The sequence below is a fragment of the Arachis stenosperma genome, chromosome 6 (genome assembly GCF_014773155.1).
Source record: "Arachis stenosperma cultivar V10309 chromosome 6, arast.V10309.gnm1.PFL2, whole genome shotgun sequence".
Lineage (NCBI taxonomy): Eukaryota > Viridiplantae > Streptophyta > Magnoliopsida > Fabales > Fabaceae > Arachis > Arachis stenosperma.
This window is the reverse complement of record NC_080382.1, coordinates 6,245,746-6,258,677: the sequence shown is the minus strand read 5'-3', so window position 1 is coordinate 6,258,677 and position 12,932 is coordinate 6,245,746. Positions and strand designations below refer to the sequence as shown.

The following is a 12,932-nucleotide window of genomic DNA, read 5'->3' as shown; positions in this document are numbered from 1 at the left end:
ACCCTAAACGTTGGGGACAAAAACGATACTTTACTCATTACATAAATACTTATCAAATTTATGCTTTTACAGGGATAAGATGAGTGATTTTTGTAACTAGGTCCAACTAAGTTAGTATAAAATCCGGCAAAAAAAAAAAAATGCGTGTGTACATTGCTAGTTCACTACTTTTTTTTGTGCTTTTTAAAGCGCATCAATTTTTGTTGAAGAGCATAGAAACTTATTGACAGCACAAATTTTTAAAGCAAAACACATACTTATCGATATATCACGAATATTTTGCACATAGCACACAAAATTCGAAACATAACACACAAGTTTTTGCATATAATCTATGAAGCACGGACACTTCGCTGAATTGCCGTGTCCGCGTGTCGGACACATTTCGGACACGACACTCATCGACACTTGTCCGATATACTTGGACACACCTAAATACCATCACGTGTCAGCGTGTCCAGTCTTATTCTTAACATATATTTTTGAAATAAATTTAGATATAGTATATATTATTATTTATTAAAATAAAAAGATATTTTAAATACTTGATATAATTAAAATAAGATATTAAAAATCATTAAAAAATTAATTTATATTTTAATATCAATAAAATATTAAAATATCATTACGATTATCTAAAAAAATACTTTATATTTTATATGCATGCGTGTTCCCGTGTCTTATAAGATTTAAAAATGTGCGTGTCGCCTGTTCCGTGTCGTATCGTGTCCTGTATCCGTGTCAGTATTCATACATCATAGTATATAACACACAAATTTTTGTTACGAATGTATTTTGTTAGTTGGGTGAGTTAATGTTTTAGTTATGTAATTCTCTAAATTTCTATGGTACAAATCAAAATTTTTATACTATAAATTAAATTTTTTGTCTTATATACTAAAATTTATGTTTTACATGAATGAATAATAGAACATTTGGATTATAGAAAAAGAAAATAAAATTATGCACTAGATGCAAAAAAGAATTACAGCAGAAAAAAACTAGATAGAATTGAGTTATGAAAATAAATTATTGGAAACAAAAACGATACTCAGAGTGTGAGTAAAGTATATTTATTACATATTTTAACACTTACTTTTATTCAAACTTTAATTATGGATTGTGGATTGAATCGACTAAAATGTGATGATTTTAATTGTTATAAAACTATACATAATTATCGCCTCTTATTCCTCTCTTGCCCTCATTTCCATATCCCAAAGACCCAAACCTCTCTTGCGCCCCCAAATCTCCAGACTCACGCACAACGCTTTTGGGCCTATAGATTTGGGAATGAGGCCTGCCTAAATTTGGGCCTTAAGCTCATACAAGTTTCCTCCGATAAGAGAGAACCTTGGCGTGGGGACTGGGGACTCCACAAACTCAAAACGACGCCGTCGTCTACATTCAGTGGAAGGTTGAAATTGAAAGAAAGGCACCCTTGACCTCAATATTCTTTTTGGTCAGAACTCAGAACCATTGATCTCCTTCGATAATATGCAAAGAGCTTCATTACGATGGCGAAACTTGTTCTCTATAAACTCTTACATGTTTCAACAGCAATCTTCTTATGCGTTTCATTCAACCCCGTCTTCCTATGACAAATGGAAGAGTAAATGGAACTCCGTGAGTTTATTATCTCTTCCTTTTTCTCAATTGCGCCGATTTTTTTTGTCTCTTTTTCGATAATTTTTTTTTGTCTTGCATTGCAGGATGTAAGAAGAACTGGTCAGCATCCATCTAAGGTATGCATTTCAGCTAACATTTTTCCAATAACCGTGGAATATTTTGTTCCATTTTTTATTTTTTTTTAATGCGGTTAAAATTGATGTTTCAATACACATTTATATGGTAAACTAAGCTAAGCATTGATGTTGTTCTCTATTAATATCTTTGATTCTTTGCATCACAACTCAACTTTGATATAACACCTGTTAATGTTCTTAATGTGCACATAGGTAGAATTTCCTAATCTATATACTCCTATATATATGAAGAATGAACAATTTTTCAGTGCGGTATACAATATCTGAAGAGAAGAGATTCATAGAGAATTCTTATTCTAGATTGAAACTTGTTAGCATAGTAGCTAGAATCTTGATTTTACTCTTAAAATCTTTCCATGTTATGATTTTAAATGAGTCATCCGGTTTTATCAAATTTCTACTAGGTTAGATGATTGTATGATTTAAATCTTGTTACGATTCAATGTTTTACGTTATTTACTTTACTTTTTTTATTCCGCATAAAATCTTTCTTTACCATGCCTGTTAGGTGGTTTAGGACTTACAACCCTACCTGGATATAGTTATTTCACTGATTTTGCAAATGTGAACTTCAGACTCATATCAAATATGTTACCCGGCAAAAGCGTGCTGATGCAAAGAAAGCTTTAAAAAATCTCCTTTACAATAGTGGTTCCTCTAAAATTTCATTTGAGGTATGCTTTCTAATATCTTTGTTGTAATGTTTTATAACCATACCTGATACTTCATATTGTGCTTTGTTTGTATGAATTAGAAATTTAGAATTGCTAATTGTTGACAATTTGCGTGATGATTTTTGTTTACGCACCTTTTCCTAGGACAAGGAAACAAAATGGAACTCCGACTGGTATGGAGATCAAGATGATGATTCAAAAAGGTTTTCCAATAAAGATCAACCAAGTTTTGGTCAGAGGTTTGGCGGAAAATCACAAAAGAAAACTAAACGTGAGTTGTTCTTAGTATTTAGTTATTACATTGTTCCATAACCTGTGTTGTTCAAACTTTTAATATGTATAGGTCCCTTGTTTTCTATTCTCTTGTGTGCATTAATCTTCTTTCTATCTTAATGATATTATCTTTTATTTTCCTAACCATTGATCTCCATTTTAAGTTCAGGAAAGATCAGAAGAGAAAGTTTCTGCGAGGACTTTGACGATGGTCCGGAGCAAATCTTCCAAGCAAGATTTGGTAAAAAGTGGTACACATGGTCTTTTACTAATTTGAGGGGATCTTCTTCTGAGTCTTCCACGTCTGGCTTTGAATGGAGGGAACACTCAAATAGGACAAACAAGTGGAGAAGTGTGAGTGACATAGAGTCTGATGATGATGATTCATCATGTTATGTAGGATCAAGTTCTGATAGAACTATTCTTGGTCTACCTGCCACAGGTCCTCTAAAGATTGAAGATGTTAAAAATGCGTAAGTCTTCAGGGTTCCTTATTCAGTTCTGGTTCTTGTCTTTGGATATACACACACACAAAATTTCTCATAGCTCTTTCTTACCTGTGTAGTTTCCGGTTGTTGGCTTTAAAATGGCATCCTGATAAGCATCAAGGCCCTTCCCAGGTGAGTTTAAAATATTTGTTTGGCCTATATCTATGTCTTAGAAATTGGCATTGCTTTATATTATAGGATAAAGTATACCTTTTATCCCTGAAGTTTGTTAAAAGTTTTGAAAATACTCCTAAGTTTCAATTTGTCTCAATTTTGTCCAAAAAGTTTTCGATTTGCATCAAATCTACCCTTAACGGCTAATTTTTCAAAAAACTTATGACTAATTGAAACAACATTCAACACAAGTAAATTTGACAGTTATCATGCATTATTGTTGGATTTGTCCTAAATTTTTTGAAAATTTAGCTGTCAAGGAATATATTTGATACAAATCGAAAATTTCTAAGACAAAGTTGAGACAAATTGAAACTTTTGGATATTTTTAAAACTTTTAGTAAACTTTAAGGACAAAAAGTATATTTTACCTTATATTCTAATAGTGCCTTCTAAACATGAAAATTTTGATTACAGTATTTGTTTCTCATTTCCGCATTGTCTGTCTCCTTAACGGATCTCTTTTTCGCATTTTCACCTTTACATGATAGCAGGCAATGGCTGAAGAGAAGTTCAAGCTATGTGTAAATGCATACAAGTCGTTATGCAATGCTTTATCCACGGCTTAGGTGAATTTCAAATCGGTTATTTATCTCCATCATATTCAGAGCTGGTTAATGTTGTACGATTAAATTTAATTATTTCTTTGTATTTCATTCATAATATATTCAATATTTGAAACATTGAAAATGATAAAAACAAGTGCTAACTCTTTGACTGAGAAGAGAAGTGAAAGGGTGTTCAGTTGGAGAAATAGTTATTTATCAACAGAATTTTAAGTAATAAGCAGTTAAGCACACGAAGGGTGTTGCAATGAAAGAAAACTGTGGGATGTTTATTCTTGTCGATAAATAGTAAGATCACTAAATGCTAATTCTTAGCCTTTTAACGGGATTAGTTCAAACTTCAAAGAACCAAAACTTGTGTCTGGATTTACGTTTTCTCCGTAGATCTTTACAATGCACCATAGCCATAGGGACTTCAATAGAAGCTGATGATGATGCATTACAAATTTACAACTAGCAACATAGTTTTTGCCCCTCCTATTGACAAGTATCTTCTAATTTATCATTATCAAAGTTTTCATGCTATATTGCTATCAAAGATGGCTTTTACTAATTTAATTCTTTATAAGCAAATTTCATAGAAGTTAAACCAAAAACCTATATTTTAGTATAGGAATAAATATCGAAGTTGGTTCCAAAATTACAAATGCAAGTCACTTTTTTTTTTCGGACATTAATGCAATCCAAGTATGTTGGTTTTGCGTGTGTTATTTTTTTAATATGGGACTATGTAATGGGGCAGTCTGATTATTTTATAAGATTTTTTTTAAGAGAAGTCTTAATATTAAATTGGAGGATCTGTTTTATTTGTTGTAATTTTTTAATTTTGAAGTTCACAGATTAGATGGTTCGATTTTTGTCTTTAAAAAAATTGAAGAGTCCGATTATTGTTCTCCCAAAAATTGAAAGATCCAATTTTTACATTTTAAATCAAATAATATCACATTTAAGATTAATATCCTTACACTACATAATTATAAAAAATACCATTCTCATCCCAATATAAAAAATAATTTGTCAGTGAGTCCCAGAAATAGAAAAAGTTGGTAAATTTTGTAAACCCAACATTTTAAAATCTTGGAGGCCAATCCACTGTAGTTCCAACCCAATTTGACTTTTAGTCGTTCAGATGGAAATATGGAATAATAATTTGACTAATAATCTAGATTGGTCCATAATAATTTTTATTTCAGATAAAATAATTCTTAGCAAAAAAAACAAATTTTGTTTAATATTTTAAAATATTAGACCAATTAGGCAATTAATCTCAAATAAATTCATACTTTATTTTTTAATTTTAAATAATTTTATTTCCCAACCATATGTTTTTTGAACATTAAAGATTATTTTATCATCTTTCTAGAACCATTTATTATTTTAATTTATAAAAACTAATATATCTAATATTTGAAACAAAATTTATTATGCACCAATTTTAGGCGAGTATAATACTATAGTCATCGATGATTACTTTTATGAACATGTCTTCTTATAGAAATAACATTAGCTATACTTTAGTCAAATATATCAATAATTATATTATGAGTATAAATAAAAAATTAATTACTAAATCAGTTATTTATATAAAATATATATTAAAATAAATTAAATATCATATATACATAAATATATAATAATTTTTTGATTATCTATAATATATTTTAACTTCATAAATTAAAGATTAATCCGTTACAAATTTAAATTTTATTTAAGAATATGATATTAATTAATAAATTGTTGCATACAAAATTTGATTTCCATATTTATTTAAGCAAAAGAAAAAAAATAAACGGACAATTTGATTAACCAAATTGTTTTAAATACATAATAGTTGGTTTATTGACTAACTTTTAACGTGTAAATAACATTTTAAAAAAAACATTTTTAATATATTAAATTATTTAAAAATTTGTAATATCATCCGGTAAAATTATCTAAATTTAGATTCTTTAAATTTTAAATTTTATTTTAAAAAATAAAATATATTTTATTATTATTTATTTTATAAATAAAATTAAAAAAATTTATAAAAAATATTTAATAATAAAAAATCTCACTTTAAAATAAAAATATAAAATTTAGAGAATCTAAATTCAGAGTATCCACGTACTAATTTTTTCTTTTTAAACAAAGTTGGAGAGTTGCACCCGCAGCCAATACCGACCCATTCAGATAATCGGTTAATTGTTGGTTACTCGAAATAAATAAATGATAAATAATCAAAATCGAATTCTTGATACGCGTGTGCATTCCAAGGAATCTGAGAAAGAAATGGCGACGGAAGTAGAAGAAGTGGTGGCTGAAGTTGAAGCTGTGGAGGCCGTATATGGAACCGATTGCGTCCTTCTACAATCCTTCCCTCCCCATTTTCGCATCTCCGTCAAGCCAAGAACCGCTGATGTTTCCTTCGAACAGGTCAATTTTTTCTCCTCTTTCTGCATCGTCATTTTTCTGTAAATTATTTTCTTTTCGTTTTATGTATGCTTACTTCTTTTGGCTTCGATTCATGTATGATGATCAGTGGTATTGTTTTAGTTCAGCAACCGTATAACTGAGCTATGTTTGATTACGTTTTTTTTTTTTTAATAAAAGAAATTAAATTTATGTTCGAGTAGGTACCATAAGCATGCTTTTGAAATCATAGGAATCAATTTCCAAAAGATGAGTTTGGTTCAGTAATGGTATTAGTGTATATACTATAACCTCAATATGAATTCGATGAGCTGGAAGTTTGGCAGTGGTACACAAAAAGATGTGATTAATTGATAGGATTAGTAACTATTATTATTATTATTTGGTTATTTATTTCGATGATTATGTTAATTTCTTGATTTGCCATCAAACTTGATTGGGATTATGATTGTTATGCAAAAGGCTTAAGTACCCTGGGATCGTTCAATCTTCATGGTGTGTTGCTGATATAGTGATATTATTAGAATCGAGTGCGCCTAACTTGAGGGGAAGGTTGCCAAAGATTTGTAAAGATTATTGAGGCCTTATTTGTTATTTTTCTGTGACGTGGGATTCTAATGGTTATGATGATTAGATATTACAGTTATGAATACATTTTTGTTTCCCTTGGTCTGTTAGTTTTGATTTTTAGACTTATGATACTGCCCGTGGAGCAAATGTACGATTCTGATTTTCAAAAATAATTTTTGTATTATTTCTCTTTACAGTTTGTAGAAGCCATTGTAGACGTAAAAGCAGGCCCGCAGGTATGTTTTGTTGCAAATTTGCATATACAAATAGAGTTTGCTAGCTGCTTTTGAATATGGTAGCTTAGGATATTATTTTAGAATCTTAAGCATGGTCTTGTGGTTGGCTTCCACTTGATGTAAAAGTTCATTGTCATTTGAGAAGGGGTACCCTTATAACAAGGTTGCAGTTTTAGGAAGCTTCACTTCATTGATGTCTTAATGAATTTCTTGTTTGAATAAAAAAAAGGGGAATTTGAATAAAGTTATCTGGGTGCTGTAAAATAAAGTTGATCAGGATATTTGATGCACTTTCCTAGTCCTCTTTTTGCTGAGAGACTGCATGAATAATTTGGTGAAATTTAATTTTGTTGGATATAACTAGTTATCTTCCAGCTTCATCTCATTCTTAAATTAGTTTGGAAATCATGTTCAATCTTGATTCCTCTTTTTAAATCAGTATATATAAGCTTATATTCTTTTGCATCTTTATTGTGATAGTATCCGAAAGAACCACCTTCTGTCAATCTTGTGGATTCCAAGGGTCTGGATGAAAAGAGACAAAAGTATCTGTTGAATTACATACGAAGTAAAGCTAATGAGCTCTCCCCTTCTTTAATGCTTGTAGCTCTTTGCGAGGTAACGGTTTCATTGTTGATATATCTGTTGCACTTTCTGAACTAGTAGCTTCAATAATTATGAATTTTATTCTCTTTTTCCCACGTGCATTTTTGTCATGCTTCACGTCCCTACGATGAATAATATTTGATTTCCTTGTTATACTACCAATGATCAGTCAATGATCTGTTGCTTCACACCTTGCTCCTTTGGCGATGTACTTTAGTTATAGGACTTCTATCAATCTATAACTTGAGGATATAGATCACCATTAAGTCATAAAGATGTTTGTATCACACATCTTGTTAAAATCTGTTCAAATGATACTTAATCTGTTGGAAAATGTAAACCTACTCATTGATTCCCTCTTATTTTGACTGTGACTTATTCATTTTTTTCATTATAGTTTTGTTTTTTTAGGGCGCAATAGTGCTGTAATCTATGTAGTTGACCACCTAATAGGAAAAGGCTTTGTTGTTGTTGTTTAATTTGTGATTTTGCTTTGGGTAACATGAAAGTTGTGTAACCTTTAAATAGATAGCACATCAAAATAGATTGTAATCTCATAACTTATAATTTACCATGTAAAATATATTTGTAGGAAGCAGCAGAGAAGCTGTCAACTATGAACCATCCTGATGGGGATTGTCCGTTGTGCTTGTTCCCTTTGGTCCCTGAAGATCAACAGAGTACAAAATTGCCTTTTATGAAGCTAATGTCTTGCTTTCACTGTTTCCACAGGTGCGCACTTATTAATTGTATCATTTTGAGTTCTGATCTTTTGGTTCTTATATTCATTATTCATTGTATTAGAGTTTTAGAATTTGCATGTAGTTAACTTTATTTTGGTTGCCATTTTAACATCTAATTTATCTTTAATTTTTATTGATAATTGACAGTGAATGTATCATTCAATGGTGGAACTGGCTTCAAACTTCTAAAGAAGCAGACTCTGCTTATTCAGCAAGTGCAACTACGCACCCTAACCGAGGTATGGACAATCAGATATTTACTTTTGACATTATATGGTTTGCAATATGAAATTAGATGATATAGTCCACAATATGAAGTTAAATCTACAAGATTTGTGGTGTAAAAATTCAAGATTTAACACTACTAACTTTCCTTTCCTTCCTTTTTCCTCCAAGACCCCAACTCAGAAACAACTACTTAGGAGTTCTTTTCTTTATAGAGTTTTTTCAAATGTTTACAATTTGAGATTTTAGTTTACTATTTGTAGTTAACTAACATTGTGGCATCTATACTAATCTCCTTGCATTGAGAACTTTTGCTTCTTTGGTCATTCCGGTAATACAATCTCAGTGAATACCATGACAAATGAGGAGTGCAATTTTCTAACGAATTTCTGTTTGTGTTATTAGATAAAAATGGAAAATTGGAAGAGGGAGTTGGAAACTGCCCAGTCTGTCGTAAGCCTTTTGATGGAAAGGATTTGGATCATGTGCTTGACTTAGTTGACTCGCATTCTTCCCAATTGGTAAGTTGTTTATTCTTATATAAACATGAGCATATTAGTTTCCAAGTATTATTGTTTACAGTCACCAGAATTACATGGAATCACTAATTGCTAATGTGTGTGATTCATAAGGATGGCTGATTGCAACATTATAATTCACATTGTACCCTTATTTGCATGAGTGAGGGTGTTTGGATCTAACTCATCTAAGTGCTTGCCTTGAGAATGGCCAAACAAGAACATGACCCTGGGTTTTACATAGCCAGAACTTGCAAGGCTCTTATATACCAACTTGAAATCACTGATTTCCCATGAGAGAAATCTTCACTGTCCATGAACACATTACCACAATATAGATAATCATTTACATAAACAAACCCCTTAGTTTTAGGGATCCATTGACGAATTGCAGCTACAAAATATCTTATTTCATACTAGTTGCAAAAGTATCAAATATCAATAAGAACTTGGTGCGTTGGCTTAGCAACCAAAGTTGCAATATGGTAGGGCTTGTCTGATACTCTGATTTAGGAGAGCCTATTATTATTAATGATTCAGAAGAGAAAGATGATTCAGAAGCTTTTTATTAGCCTACAACAGGCTCAAATTTTTATTATTATAGAAAATGATTCATATTAAGAGAATGTACATAAGAGGATAAGACATCCTCACATGGATTCAAAATATATGGTCAAAACTTAATGGGCTGGACTTGCAATAAAGAATGCTGAGTCCAGTTTACAGAAGAAAGAAAGAAAGAAAGGTTGAAAACGAATTATTAAAAATCCTAGATGCATGCAAAGATTGGTCCTCAAAAATTTTGTTCTTCTAGTATAGCTGTAAAGTTTCGTCCATCATTTATTAATTATAGATTATAGATAGTTCTTAAAATTAAGTGTGTATTTCAGTTGCAAACTTAGGATTAAGGACAGTTTGATTTCTTGTGAATTGGTTGAACCATAAACTCAAATTGATAAATTTAACTCCTTTTGTGTTGCTCTTGAAGTTACTCATTTCTGTTTTCTATTGGAATTCAGAGATTGGAAAATGATGAAGCCAATGATGAGGAAAACCTCCTTCAATCTGAGGATGAGATCATTAGGAGGAAGAAATTTGAAACCATCTTAAATTTACAGAAGGAGAACAGTGGCTTGATTGAATCCAAGAGAGATATAGTAATAGTGCCCGGTATGTATCTTCCGCAATCACTAGCAGCGTCGAGCTCCACGCTAACGAAAGAATCTGATGAGCAACAAGAAAAGGATTCACCTGCAGTCGCTCCAGGAAAACATGAACCTAGCTCAAACAGGCCTAGCTCAAGTGGACATAGGAATTTTGGTGCAAGGAAGCAGAGAGCAGGTAACCCCCATTCTAATTCAACTGTAAGAAATCCAAGAAAACCAGCCCAACAGTGGGTTAGGAGAGATAATCCTAACCGAAAGCAATAACAGTCATGTTTCTTACTGCAATCTTTATACGTCATTTTATCCTAGAAAATAAAGTTATTTAAGGCAGCAATGATTTGAAGTAACAAAGCAAGGTACCAAAAGAGATAGAAAAAGACAGGAATAGTTTTCTTTTCTTTTCTTTTTTTTTTTTCCTTGAGTTGGTGGTATATGTGCATATGGTGCTTAATTTATCTGCGCCTTCCTATGTTGTTGTGGTTTATTTTATTTTTTTATTTGTTCTTACATCATAGTTTTTTTGGTATTTAGAGAGGTCTATACTTGTAATCTACTGTCGGTTTGCTATGGAACTGTAACATCAAGCATACATTTTCTCTTGATGGTATTTTCTTAATAATGAAAATTTTGTAGTGAAATGAAATGTTATTCTCTGGTCGCTAATTGCCACACGAGTCCCTCAGTCTTTCATAAGTTTAAGGCATATCCTGTTGATCTAATTGATATTTAAGTCTCTTATTCCAGTTTTTGCAGTGAATTTCCATGAAATTGCAGCACTATTGCAATTTTGTATCTAGTGAAATGACAGAGATTTATTTTAGCCCCCTATTTTCTTCCAAATATCTAATTTTGGTTCTCTTCAAAATTGAGGTGGAATGAGGACAAATATCAAGTTCAAAACAGTATAATGGCCCATTTGATGTTAGAATATATTTTCTGCTTTTATTATGTGTTTTTAATATTAGTTATAAAGTCATAATTTTAATGTTTTACACTTCTACAATGTTCTGTTTTCAAAATGATGAAAAAACGATAAATAAATCTGAGTAAAAAACTAAAAATATTTGTAATGGGAAACAGTTATTATTAAGTAAGAAGCATTCACTCTTTGTTAACTAAACAAATTTTAACTCTTTATTTTAGTATATGTTACATGAATTACAGAGATTTGCCTAACCATCCTTTTTTTTTAAATTTCAAATGACTTACATATATTTGTTTTTTACAAAAAAGAAAACAAAAAAAAAACCTAAGTCCATAACTTACTACTTTATTTGTTATCCTCTAATAGTGAGTCATTTTCAAAGTAACATTGTACTTTCTACTTTATTTGAGACATTAACATTTGTGGAAGCGTAAATAGAAAACATAAACTTAGCACACGGCACACCCACTCCTCTGTCTCTCCTTCACAACCATTCATGGCCTCCTGCACAACCCACCTCCATTGAATATCATTTGCTACTCTCACTCCTTTTTCTCCTCCTCGCCCACTTTCCTTATATCTTTTAAAATTATTTTTATCAATAATATAAATTTTCAAATATCCTTTTACTAGTTTTTTTTAGTTTTTCACGGTATTTCCCAACCTGACAGATTAAAGAATAATCCGTCGTGGATCTGAACTCAATTTAAGGGTTTGTCGTTGACGAATGAATTGCTAGTTTAATTAATAATTGTATACTATTCGCATACAACAAAAATAATAAATTTTATAGGTACACATAAGTTATTTGACATTGTTATTGCATGACAGAAGGTCAGTTACATGATTTGACACTATAGTAGAAAAATGCTCTCCCCGTTTGTCAAGAGGGGAAAAAAGAAAAAAAATTATTTATTTTGGTATTGAGCATTGCCTTGCTTTTATTTCAACCATAAAAACAGAGATTATAAAGTCGTCAAATATACCAAAAGTGTTCAAGTGAAAAAAAAAAGGTTTTTATTCGATTAATATTTAATTAATTTTATCCTTTTTGTGCATACGCTCTGCGTCGTTCCTTTGTCATTCTGCCACCGTACTTCTCCTATCGTGCTTAAGTTCTTTATGTTTCGAAATTCGAACTGGATTGACCGGTTCGACTAAAAACTGGTAAACCGATAGTTTAGGCGGTTCAGTTTGTTAATCTGATCGGACAGACAAATAACTTGGCTAAACCCCGCACATCCACCAGTAGACCAGCAGTATGTTAAATCACATTAGAAGCACTTGCATGAAGCTTTTTAAAAAAATGCTCCTGTGTGGACTCAAATCGATCGCTGTCAAACGATGAACCGTGTGTCTCCACCAGTAGACCAGCAGTATGCTAGATCACATTAGAAACACCTGCAAAAAGTCTCTTTAAAAAATGCTCTTGTGTGGACTCGAACTTAAAAATGCCATTTATTTAGTGGTGGTGGTGAAAGTGGTGTGATAGGGGACCAAGTCTTAATTTGGTGATAAAAGATGAGATATGGAAAGAGAGGGAAGAGATGAGGGTAATGGTTGAGAAAGAGAGTCTAGAAGGTGGTGTCC

The 12,932-nt window shown here is 31.4% G+C and overlaps 2 protein-coding genes across 3 annotated transcripts; both read left to right on the top strand.

The window, feature by feature from the left end:
• The first annotated feature begins 1,370 nt into the window (after positions 1–1,370).
• On the top strand, positions 1,371–4,403 carry LOC130935781 (uncharacterized). Of its 2 annotated transcripts, none has more exons than XM_057865668.1 (7): positions 1,371–1,626; positions 1,713–1,745; positions 2,342–2,440; positions 2,585–2,711; positions 2,883–3,186; positions 3,279–3,333; positions 3,867–4,403. In XM_057865668.1, the coding sequence occupies exons 1-7, from the start codon at positions 1,498–1,500 to the stop codon at positions 3,942–3,944; spliced, it is 825 nt and encodes a 274-aa protein (XP_057721651.1). In that variant the 5' UTR covers positions 1,371–1,497; the 3' UTR covers positions 3,945–4,403. The 2 variants fall into 2 exon arrangements, with proteins under 2 accessions (XP_057721651.1, XP_057721652.1); XM_057865669.1 differs by having other exon boundaries at positions 3,870–4,398.
• Positions 4,404–6,093: 1,690 nt separating this feature from the next.
• On the top strand, positions 6,094–11,076 carry LOC130932797 (uncharacterized). The gene is made up of 7 exons (XM_057862212.1): positions 6,094–6,356; positions 7,121–7,159; positions 7,640–7,777; positions 8,358–8,497; positions 8,656–8,747; positions 9,139–9,254; positions 10,271–11,076. The coding sequence occupies exons 1-7, from the start codon at positions 6,150–6,152 to the stop codon at positions 10,679–10,681; spliced, it is 1,143 nt and encodes a 380-aa protein (XP_057718195.1). The 5' UTR covers positions 6,094–6,149; the 3' UTR covers positions 10,682–11,076.
• Positions 11,077–12,932: the final 1,856 nt, after the last annotated feature.

Coding starts and splice junctions, on each gene's coding strand:
- LOC130932797 (XM_057862212.1), top strand. CDS start 6,150: ATGATAAATAATCAAAATCGAATTCTTGATACGCGTGTGCATTCCAAG. Junction 7,160..7,639: donor ACGTAAAAGCAGGCCCGCAG/GTATGTTTTGTT, acceptor TTATTGTGATAG/TATCCGAAAGAACCACCTTC. Junction 9,255..10,270: donor ACTCGCATTCTTCCCAATTG/GTAAGTTGTTTA, acceptor ATTGGAATTCAG/AGATTGGAAAATGATGAAGC.
- LOC130935781 (XM_057865668.1), top strand. CDS start 1,498: ATGCAAAGAGCTTCATTACGATGGCGAAACTTGTTCTCTATAAACTCT. Junction 1,746..2,341: donor CTGGTCAGCATCCATCTAAG/GTATGCATTTCA, acceptor TGTGAACTTCAG/ACTCATATCAAATATGTTAC. Junction 3,334..3,866: donor AGCATCAAGGCCCTTCCCAG/GTGAGTTTAAAA, acceptor TTTACATGATAG/CAGGCAATGGCTGAAGAGAA.